The sequence below is a fragment of the Pelophylax lessonae genome (genome assembly GCF_965119305.1).
Source record: "Pelophylax lessonae genome assembly, chromosome: 11".
NCBI classification, from domain to species: Eukaryota; Metazoa; Chordata; class Amphibia; order Anura; family Ranidae; genus Pelophylax; species Pelophylax lessonae.
This window is the reverse complement of record NC_138778.1, coordinates 19096825-19109197: the sequence shown is the minus strand read 5'-3', so window position 1 is coordinate 19109197 and position 12373 is coordinate 19096825. Positions and strand designations below refer to the sequence as shown.

At 39.1% G+C, this 12373-nt stretch overlaps 1 protein-coding gene across 1 annotated transcript; it reads left to right on the top strand.

The window, feature by feature from the left end:
- Positions 1–1095: 1095 nt before the first annotated feature.
- Positions 1096–3838, top strand: SSTR2 (somatostatin receptor 2). Its single transcript, XM_082272983.1, has one exon. It carries the CDS (start codon positions 1187–1189, stop codon positions 2306–2308), a length of 1122 nt encoding a protein of 373 aa, XP_082129109.1. The 5' UTR covers positions 1096–1186; the 3' UTR covers positions 2309–3838.
- The last annotated feature ends 8535 nt before the right edge of the window (positions 3839–12373 follow it).

The following is a 12373-nucleotide window of genomic DNA, read 5'->3' as shown; positions in this document are numbered from 1 at the left end:
CCACATTTTGGCCGCTAGATGGTGCTGAGTGTCATAGTAAATAAGTATGCTCCTCAGCTCCATCTAGTGCCAAGAAGTAGTTGATGTACCAAAAATAGACCCCCGGTGTTGGGGTTATGTTATTGTTACTCAGTGCAGACAAAAGGGACCCTGGGGAAAGTTTCACATTATGGCCACTAGATGGTGCTGAGTGTCATAGAAAATAAGTACATCCCTCAGTTCCATCTAGTGCCCAGAAGTAAAATTGATGTACCAAAATTAGACTCCCGGTGTTGGGGGTGAAATTAGAGCTACGCAGCGCAGGTGATAGTGACCTGGGGAAAATTCCACATTATAGCTGCTAGATTGTGCTCATAGAAAAAAGGAAGCCTCCCAGCTTGATCTAGTGGCCAGAAGCAGGATAGATAGACCAAAAAAAGACCTCCAGTGTTGGGGTTGTATTATTGTTACCCAGCGCAGGCGATAGTGACCCTGGGGAAAGTTCCACATTATGGCCTTTAGATGGCGCTGAGTGTCATAGAAAATAAGTATGCTTTTCAGCTCCATCTAGTGGCCAAAAGTAGGATAGATGGACCAAAAATAGACACCCAGTGGTTGTAGGCAGGCAGTGCCCCTCCCGAGACTAGACTCTGGATCTGCCCCTGCTCCAGTGTTGGGGTTGTATTATTGTTACCCAATAGTGACCCTGGTCTAAAGGATCAAGAATAATGGACCCTAATTTTTAAGATAAATAAAAAAATCAATGTCCAAAGTAAGTACAAAAGTTGAACTCACCCTAGACCAGGCACTGGTTGTCACCCAAACATTTGTCCCCATTGAATGATTTCCTACTCACCTCTTGTAATGGTAAAAAGTCCAACATTTTGGATTTCCCCTCGCTTTCTCTCTAAGTGATAATGTGCAGCAGGACAAGTAGAGGGGGTGAATCTCACCAGCATGGATACAGATAGTTGATAGACGGTCTTAATCTCCCTCAATCTAAAACTAAAAATAAGATTTTAGCCTTTCCTTACACTTTAACTCCTGGATAGAGTAAAGTAAATCTTGTTGACAATAGTTCGGCTTTCTTACAGTCTCTGTGTTCTGTTTCAGGGGTGTATCTAACCAAGGTTTGAAGACAGCTGAGGAAAGGCGATGAACGCCGTGTAAAAACGTGTTTTTTTGGGCCTCACTCTGCGACAGCAAGATGGATCAGGATTACTCAGACTTGCCAAACATCACGGAACTGTACTTTTCTCCAGTGTCACAGGGTGACATCATAGATACCACAACTAACATGGTCACGAACTCTACGAACTCGACCTCTCATTACTATGACATGACTAGTAATGCCGTCCTCACTTTCATTTACTTTGTGGTGTGCATTGTGGGTCTCTGTGGAAACACACTGGTCATCTACGTCATACTCCGTTACGCCAAGATGAAGACAATCACCAACATCTACATTCTCAATCTGGCCATTGCTGATGAACTCTTCATGCTTGGCTTGCCCTTCCTAGCCATGCAGGTAGCCTTGGTCCATTGGCCATTTGGCAAAGTCATCTGCAGGATAGTCATGACGGTGGACGGTATAAACCAGTTCACCAGCATCTTCTGCCTTACTGTCATGAGCATCGACCGATACCTGGCAGTGGTTCACCCCATCAAGTCAGCCAAATGGAGAAGACCAAGGACTGCCAAAATGGTCAATGCGGCAGTGTGGACCATTTCACTCCTGGTGATCATGCCAATTATGAATTATGCCGGAGTTCAGTATTATCGCGGGAGAGGTAGCTGTACCATAATCTGGCCTGGGAACTCTGGGACGTGGTACACTGGTTTTATAATTTATGCCTTTATCCTAGGGTTCCTAATCCCGCTAAGTATTATCTGCCTCTGCTATCTCTTCATCATCATCAAAGTGAAGTCATCGGGCATAAGAGTGGGTTCCTCCAAGAGGAAACGGTCGGAAAAAAAAGTCACCAGGATGGTGTCCATCGTGGTTGCCGTTTTCATATTTTGCTGGCTCCCATTCTATATCTTCAATGTCTCCTCCGTGTCTCTCTTGATTGTGCCAACTCCAGGCCTGAAGGCCATGTGGGACTTTGTGGTGGTTCTGAGTTACGCCAACAGCTGTGCCAACCCCATCTTGTATGCCTTTCTCTCCGACAACTTTAAAAAGAGCTTTCAGAACGTCCTGTGCTTGTCAAGGGTTAGTGGCATGGACGAGGGTGACAGAAGCGACAGCAAACAAGACAAGTCCAGGCTGAATGAAACTACAGAGACACAACGCACATTGCTTAATGGAGATCTTCAGACTAGCATCTAAGTGAGCCCAGCTGGAAATATAGCTGCATATCAGAATAATTCCACCTGCAACCATCTAAGTTGGTTATGTAATAAATAGCAGAGAGAATTTGGTGAACAAAGTGACACATGATGGAAGGTCTTCTGAAAGTCGCTTCTACACAGATGTCTGGACCTCAAGTGGTCCTTCAACTACTGCTATCATCATAAACCATTTCTATAAGTAAAAGACTACGATTTCTGTGCTCTGAAGGTTTTCTTTTGGGACACCTGCACTCTGAGGCCTCTATAACTAGTCACTGCCAGACCACTTCTGTAGCTCCTCCGACAGAAAGGTTGCTGGATTCTTCTAAATTCTTTGAGACAGTCTCTGGGTATAAGCGGACTGGTTAACTTATTTTGAAACTTATTTCTATTCAGAAACAAAATAAACTCATTATTGGAAGGACTCATATTCATTGAGTGTTTCCTCACCAAGAAAAAGTATCAAGCAAATCTGGAACTATATCAACACCAAGGAGCTAAAATTGTACGGGCCTAGGAAGGCACCCAATATGTGGCACCTTCAACTGCCACCACAGTACATCGTACCATATCTATTATCAAGTCTTGGGATACATTTGTAAAAGTTTGACATGGAAATTCATATTTTTTTCTTTTTGTTGTCTATGCCACCCTACTCATGAAACTTTCATTATCTGTTACACATCATAACAAAACACTCAAGATTACAAATTGACAGCCCTAACGTTTTCTTAGCATTATCTGATGCAATTATTGAAAACAAGAATGCACTGAGGAACTGATTTTACAACTTTTTGTGAATTTAATAGGCAACCTTTCTCATAAAGTGCACTTTTATCGAAATTCACATTGCACTTTAGGGTCCTGTGGGTAATGGGTAGTACCAACCTTTTGGTCGTGGGCTATGTCAGATGTAACCTGAAAAGGGGCAACTCTAACCCAAGGATCAACAAGAAACACCAATTATTGAAAGATTCTAACTCATAAAGTTGGATTCTAACTTACAAAGCAAAAAAAGAATTTACAAAATGATAAAGGTAGCTTTAAGGAAGTAGAACTATGGGTCATGGTTAGGACCAATCTTTTAATGGTGGATCATACTAGATGTAACCTGCAAAGGGGCAACTGTAACCCAAGGATCAAAGGGAATGTAAAAGCTGAAGTTATCTTTTGTATACCGGAAAACAACAATTATTAAAGGATTCTAATTCATAAAGAGAAAAAATATTTACAAAATGATTAAGGAAGCTTTAAGAAAGTAGAATCGTGGGTCTTGTGTAGGACCAAGCTTTGATGGTGGATCATACTAGATGTAACCTGCAAGGACCCACTGTGACCCAAGGATCCACAGGAAACAACAATTATTGAAGGATTCTAACTCATAAACTAAAATTTTTTTTACAAAATGATAAAGGAAGCTTTAATGAAGTAGAACTGTGGGTCATGGGTAAGACCAAACTTTGGTGGTGGATCATACTAGATGTAACCTGCAAGGGCCCACTGTAACCCAAGGATCCGAAGGAAACAGTAATTATTTTCTTGGATTCTAACTCATAAATTAAAAAATGATTTATAAGGACCAACAGGAATGTTAAAGCTGAAGTTATTTTTTGTACACCAGAAAACAACAATTATTGAAGGATTCTAATACATAAAGAAAAAAATGATTTACAAAATGATAAAGGAAGCTTTAAGAAAGTAGAACCGTGGGTCATGGGTAAGACCAAACTTTGGTGGTGGATCATACTAGATGTAACCTGCAAGGGTCCACTGTAACCCAAGGATCCGAAGGAAACAATTATTTTCTTGGATTCTAACTCATAAATTTAAAAATGATTTATAAAATGATAAAGGAAGCTTTAAGAAAGTAGAACCATGGGTAATAAGTAAGGCCAAACTTTGGTGGTGGATCATACTAGATGTAACCTGCAAGGGTCCACTGTAACCCAAGGATCCGAAGGAAACAACAATTATTTTCTTGGATTCTAACTCATAAATTTAAAAATGATTTGTAAAATGATAAAGGAAGCTTTAAGAAAGTAGAACCATGGGTAATAAATAAGGCCAAACTTTGGTGGTGGATCATACTAGATGTAACCTGCAAGGGCCCACTGTAACCCAAGGATCCGAAGGAAACAAAAATTATTTTCTTGGATTCTAACTCATAAATTAAAAAATTATTACAAAATAGTACAAAATTATACAGGAAGCTTTAATGAAATAGAACTGTGGGTGATGGGTAGGACCAAGCTTTGGTGCTGGATCATACTAGATGTAATCTTCAGGGGGGCAACTGTAACCCAAGGACCAACAGGAATGTTAAAGCTGAAGTTATTTTTTGTACACCAGAAAACAATAATTATTGAAGGATTCTAATACATAAAGAAAAAAATTATTTACAAAATGATAAAGGAAGCTTTAAGAAAGTAGAACCGTGGGTCATGGGTAAGACCAAACTTTGGTGGTGGATCATACTAGATGTAACCTGCAAGGGCCCACTGTAACCCAAGGATCCAAAGGAAACAACAATTATTTTCTTGGATTCTAACTCATAAATTTAAAAATGATTTATAAAATGATAAAGGAAGCTTTAAGAAAGTAGAACCGTGGGTGATGGGTAAGACCAAACTTTGGTGGTGGATCATACTAGATGTAACCATCAGGGGGTCAACTGTAACCCAGGGATCAAAGGGAATGTTAAAGCTGAAGTTATTTTTTGTACACCAGAAAACAACAATTATTGAAGGATTCTAATACATAAAGAAAAAAATTATTTATAAAATGATAAAGGAAGCTTTAAGAAAGTAGAACCATGGGTAATGAGTAAAGCCCCGTACACACGTACCGAATGTCGGCCGAACGATCGGCCGTCTTTTGTCCGGTGCTGTCCTGTCGGCTGAAAAGTGCAAAAGACTGCACACGAATTTTGTCGGCCAACAACAGCCGACTGCAGAAGTGATGTCATGTGATGGTTAACTTTCCGTGTGTTTTTTCTTTTCTGAGCATGCCCAGTCTTGCTAATCTGCTGTTTGTTGGCCGAATTCTGTACTGACTGGCGAACAATCGGCCGTTCTGGTGACGGCCAACAAAAATTTTATAGCCTGCACACCCGATTCTGTTCGGCCGAAAAGTCGCTGTCGGTTGTCGGAAGCATCATACTAACAAGCAGACAATCGGCCAATCGTTCGGCGGCCGAATATTTACGGCCGACAATCGGTACGTATGTACGGGGCTTAAGGCCAAACTTTGGTGGTGGATCATACTAGATGTAACCTGCAAGGGCCCACTGTAACCCAAGGATCCGAAGGAAACAACAATTATTTTCTTGGATTCTAACTCATAAATTAAAAAATTATTTATAAAATGATAAAGAAAGCTTTAAGGAAGTAGAACCGTGGGTGATGGGTAGGACCAAGCTTTGGTGCTGGATCATACTAGATGTAACCTGCAAGGGGCAACTGTAACCCAAGGATCCACAGGAAACAACAATTATTGAAGGATTCTAACTCATAAATTAAAAAATGATTTACAAAATGATAAAGGAAGCTTTAATGAAGTAGAACCGTGGGTGATGGGTAGGACCAAGCTTTGGTGGTGGATCATACTAGATGTAACCATCAGGGGGTCAACTGTAACCCAGGGATCAAAGGGAATGTTAAAGCTGAAGTTATTTTTTGTACACCAGAAAACAACAATTATTGAAGGATTCTGATACATAAAGAAAAAAATGATTTACAAAATGATAAAGGAAGCTTTAAGGAAGTAGAACCGTGGGTGATGGGTAGGACCAAGCTTTGGTGCTGATTCATACTAGATGTAACCTGTAAGGGGCAACTGTAACCCAAGGACTAACAGGAATGTTAAAGCTGAAGTTATTTTTGTATACCAGAAAACAATTATTAAAGGATTCTAATTCATAAAGTAAAAAAATATTTCCAAAATGTTAAAAGAAGCTTTAAGGAAGGATTTTTTTTTTTTTTTTTAATGAGCTTGATGCCAATTGTTCTACATAGCAAACCCTGAATGCATTCAAAGAGATATTGACTATCCAGATCCCAACAGTTCAGGTAAAATATCATCAGCAGTCTTCTTTTTGTTTCTCCAAACAGTTTTACGGAAAGAAAAAGAATAGTTGGCAATGGCAGCTACAGCGGGAGCCTCCTGCTGCTGGTACCCGTCCTTTGTAGATGGTGGACAATGCAATTCAATATAAGAGTGGACATGGCTACAAAGCGGTCACAGCTGCTGGGAGCTGATTTTAAACCTTCAGTCCTGGGATGAGGAGCTAGTGTCATACAACTACCAAGTGCACATTGCCTATATTTCACTACATCTTTGCGGTTTGTGGATATAATCAAAATTTTGCTTTTTTTTTTTTTAATTATGTGAAGTAGACCACAAAACACTGTTTCCATGTTCCAAGGATAAAGTGTTATCTTGTGCATTGGAAATAATTCACTTAACTTGTGCTTTTGCTTGTATGCAGGTCGGGAAGCCATTTTGTTTCTGTTGTAGCCATGTTTAGGAAACTGGCAAGACTAGTGATATCACTTCTTGCCTTGGTTGCGACATAAGTGATGGGCTGTTAGCACCACCTAAAGTGAATCTCTAGCTTAAATGTTTCCCTTCTTTGGGTTTGGGTAGAGTAGGGTTAGCACCCCCATAAAGTTTGTTCGGTTTGAGGAAAGTGTAAAACTAGCGGCGGACCCGTAAGGTTATCTTTTAGGTATTGCTATCCTAAAATATTGATGTTGATGGAGGTGATTGGGTTCCTGGGCAGGCAGGTTCAACACCCCAGAGGATCTCTATGGTCTCCTTTGCTTGTTGTGTAATTTAACAAAAATGGAAGCTGAAGTGCTAAGAGGTCCAGATACAAATTTATTCCGGGGGGACAATCCAAAGAGTATTCAACGCATTTCGGCAGTCCAAAAAACATCTTTCATTAGGGCTTGATTGAGAGCAATATAAATGGACTAGAAGTGAACTGGACCTATAATGGTATCTCTTCCAGTGTGATTACAAGCAAATGTCTTGGTTGCAGTTGGTTTAGCAGCAACTTTTTTTCTGTCTGGGACACCACTTGGGAGATTTTTTCCCACTTGGTAAGCATGGGCAAATTTTTATGAAGGACACAATGATTTAAAAGAAACCCTATTGATTAGTAGGTTTGGAGGGTATCTAAAACATCTGTTAGATATTTTTTTTTTTGGGGTCCCCATTGGAAATGTCCCCTTTCCCCCTCCTACCACTCTGATAATGTTTTCACCATATTTGGTCACAGAAAGCAAAAAAAAAAAGGCTGATAGGTCTTGTGACTAGTCTCCTCTTTTATTGCTTTTTAACAATGTAAATGTAACAATTGCATACGAATATTACATATTTACTATTTGCAACCAGTAGGGGGCATGCTGTTTACAAAAGTAGGAGCTCTCTGGTAGCAGATGTTGTGCTAAACCGTTCTAATGATTAGAGGAGGGACACAACTCCCCATTTTAATTAATCAGTTTACATAGGATGGCAACGAGCATTTATTATTAGAATTATCCCAGCATGCTTTGCAAACCCAGTGTCATGGATGCATCCGATAATAAATGTCGCTTTGTAAAATAAGGATTTATAGAAAAATGAAAATAATAAAAAAAATTGTGTTATCACCCCCCTGAATATGCAAAGATATACAGTCCAAATATAATAATACCAAATAAATGAATATTAGTTGGTCTTATTATATTTGGACTTTATATATTTGTATATTTAGAGGAATGATTGCGCTGTTTTTTTTTTTTTTTTTTTTATTGATAATAAAAAATAAAATTGACTCTCTTTCAATGGTATCCAAAAGAGGTTTTTTTTTTTTTTTTTTTTTTTTAATGAAGTAATACATTTTTATAATACAGTAATACAGTTATAATACAGTAATATGATAATAAAAAAAAAATGTACAGTAAATCACCATCACTCTTCTCCTAAGGGCACACTGGGATAAAGCCAATACTATTCTGACAACCAAATCTGGCGAATAATGACCAATAATGCTGGTGAATGTGATTTAAATTTAAAATGAATGATTCAGAGACGTACACAGCCCCCTCCTGCCTTTTAGCTGCCATGCTAAAACAGACCTAATTAGAGGAGGGACACAACTCCCCTCCCTCTCTCCTAGATGAAACAAAGGTGTTTTAATAATCAGTTTATATAGGGTAACAACAATCATTGCTTATTAGAAAAATCTCAGCATGCATTGCAAACCCTGTGTCATAGATGCTCCCAATAAAAAATGTTTCTTTGAAAAATAAGGATTTATAGCAAAAATTATCTGAAACAACAGTTTTTTTTTAATTAAAAAAACAACAGACCGACAACCATTACTATTTTTTTTCAAGGGATTCTAAAATATATATATATTTTTTTAATTTGCTTAATTTGTTTTAATAAAAAAAAAAGAGTAATATATCTGTCTTTAATATTAATGTGAAAAAGGATAAAATGTAAAAGCATATTTATATTGGCAGCATCGCTCTTCTTTTTTTTTTCCAAAGGACATTTTTATTTCCAACAACCAAATCTGACCAATAATAATCAATATTTCTGGCAAATGTACTTTATAACTTTAGATCAGTGGTCTCCAAACTGTGGCCCGGGGGCCAGATGCGGCCCTTTGCTTGCTTTTATCCGGCCATTGGGACACTATTTCATACACTGAAACCAACAATGGGGCATAATGCCTACCCCACTGACCCTAATGCACAAATCCTCCCAATGATACCAAAGATGGGGTACATTTCCTCCCAATGACTCCAACAATGGGGCGCAATTCCTCCCAATGACACCAATGATGGGGCACTATTCCTCCCAATGACACCAATGATGGGGCACTATTCCTTCCATCGACACCAATGATGGGGTGCAATTCCTCCCAATGACACCAATGATGGGGTGCAATTCCTCCCAATGACACCAATGATGGGACACTATTCCTCCCACTGTCACCAATGATGGGGTACTATTCCTCACACTGACACCAATGATGGGCACAATTCCTCCCAATGACACCAATGATGGGGCACTATTCCTCCCACTGTCACCAATGATGGGGCACTATTCCTCCCACTGACACCAATGATGGGCACAATTCCTCCCAAGGACACCAACGATGGGGCACATTTCCTTCCAATCACACCAATGATGAGGCGCAATTCCTCCCACTGAAACCAACGATGGGGCACATTTCCTCCCAATGACACCAACGATGGGGCACATTTCCTCCCAATGAAACCAACGATGGGGCACATTTCCTCCCAATGACACCAACGATGGGGCACATTTCCTCCCAATGACACCAACGATGGGGCACATTTCCTCCCAATGACAGCAAAGATATGGCATTGTTTATTCCCACTGAAATCAGGACCTTTTTTTACTCCCAATATCCACAGTTTGGCCCCCTAAATTCTGAATGACAGTAATCTGGCCCCTTCTTTAGAAAGTTTGGAGACCTTTGCTTTAGATAAATGATTCAGAGAGGTATGCAAACCCCTTCCTGCACCCTTAGCTGAAAGCTTAAACAGACCGAATGATCATTGGAAGGACACAACTCCCCTCCCCCTCTTTTAGAAGAAACAGAAATGTTTTAATTGCCAAATTTATCTACAGTAGGATGACAGCTTGCATTTCTTATTAGAAACATCCCAGCATGATTTGCAAACCAAGTGTCATGGATGCACGCAGTAAAAAAAGTTTCTTAGTAAAATAAGGATTTATAGCAAAAATGATATAATTATATATATTTTAATTATTATATCAGAATTATATATAATTATAAATATATGGATTTTATTTATTTTTTATTTTAATATATATTTTTTAATTTAGTATTACATTTTTATTTTATAGTAATGTAAAAAAAAAAAACATAAAACGTAAAAAAAAAATGTTATTGGTGTTTTTAACCACTCTTCTAAATCTGCTTTCTATCCAAACAGTCCAGCAGGATAAAGCCACTGTTATTACTGACAACCAGGCCTGGCCAAATTTAACCATTAATGTTGGCAAATTTGCTTTATATCTTTAGATAATTGTATCAGAGAGGTACCAATCTTACGCATGATTGCAACAAGCATGCTTTGCAAACCCACTGCAATGGGAGCGAATGTGCTTTATAACTTTAGGCGAATAATTAGTTGGCAAATTTTGGTAAAAATTTTGGTGAAAAATTGGTGATTCCTCGACGATTCTTTGGTAGGGTTGACATTCCACCTTTTACAAAGACTCTCTTGGTCGCAGCATCCTACAAACTCATCCTAGCTTCTTAATATTGGCATATTAGTCCAGGGACTGAGAAGGTGGGTGCAGTTTGGTTCATCTATGGTGCAGGTTAGAAAATCTGGAAGGGGTTTTGATTTTAATTGGAGGTTGGGCTTGACCGCATTATATAGTTAGAATTGTCAGGAGGACTGATATATGCTCAGAGCGCAAAATGGCATCCGGGTTCTGTCTATAGCCAAAGGCACACCTTATCAGATATGTGCCATGTGACTAGTAAAAATGTATTCTATTTGTTATATTTATTTTTTTCTTTTTTTTTTTTTGTTATATATTTTCAAAAGTGCTTAAATTATATATTAAAAATTGCTTGTGGCAACATTAAAAACAGATGTTTTATCTTGTCTCAGTGGAGAAAAATGTGTGTTTTCTGGACCCGTAGTGCTCTCACTATGTTTGAGTTGTCTAGCTCCACCTACCTCTTTTCTTTCACAGTATTATGTTGATGACCTAGGGCAGTGATGGCGAACCTTGGCACCCCAGATGTTTTGGAACTACATTTCCCATGATGCTCAACTACACTGCAGAGTGCATGAGCATCATGGGAAATGTAGTTCCAAAACATCTGGGGTGCCAATATTCGCCATCACTGACCTAGGGTTTCCACCTTCTGCTCCATGGAAATTTAAACAGAAGGGGAAAAGGTATTGCTTCATACAAAGGGTATGGCTTATCCAAAGTAGGCAAGGCTCAATAGGCCTTGTTAAAGTGGAGTTCCGGCCTATTTTGCAACTTTAGTGATTCCTGGAGTGTTCGCTATGCTGATCAACAATTGGGCATTTTCAATTTTTTTCCCTTGCCTTATTTTCTGGGCATTTTTGATTGTACTTCCTCCTTCTCCCCCCTATGTGGCCACGGCCACTGACATCACTTCCGCCTTTGCATTGCATTCTGGAGGTTTGTCATCACTCCCAGGAGGCTGGAATCAGGAAGAACTCCAAGAACACTCCCTGGAATCAAGAAGAAGGACACAGCAGATTACACTGCAGCTTCAGGTGCCCACATCCAAGATGGCCGCTCCCAGACAGCGTTTTTAAAAGTAAGATTTTGACTAAAATCCAATACCGTACACCTAAGTATGAGAATAGTGGTTCTGTAAAGGGTGATGGATTAGTGTTATAGGGGTATTTTTAGTTAAAAAAGGTATTTGAGGCCAGAACTCTGCTTTGACCAGTGTGGTTTATTTATTTTGTTTATGTGACCATTGTAAACCAGTAATGGGGTTTCCATTAACATTATGGTAAGTTACATTTTTTTCTTCTGTCTGGGAACTAATTTTGCTGGTAACTCCCCAGTCTCGGCTATCAAAATTACAAATTTACCATTTATAACAATGCTAAAATTACATACTTACCGGTGCAAAACATGGAAGTTATTTTTTTTGTGTGTTGTGTAGGAGATGGTGTCGCACTAATCAGGATAAACAAATGCAGCTGACAACATGAGTCCCATGTGCAAATAGAGAGTCCAAATAAATCCACAAGAAGGGGTGCAAATAGGAAAGTCCACCACCAAGCAGAGTCACTGAATACTCTTACCAGCTCCTTAGACCCCACAGGGTCATAAAACGCCCAAAGTGCTGATGTATCTATGACAGACAGGATCCAGTAACATCTGAACACCTCCTCTTAGTATGGACCAGAATAGATTCCCAAAGACTCTTTACTGCACTCAGGAGACATAAAGACATAATCCCCTCATGGTGTAGTAACTCGAATCATTTATTGCAAAATAAAAGAAA

Bases quoted from the DNA above. Each gene is read 5' to 3' on its own strand.
- SSTR2 (XM_082272983.1), top strand. From the start codon at position 1,187: ATGGATCAGGATTACTCAGACTTGCCAAACATCACGGAACTGTACTTT.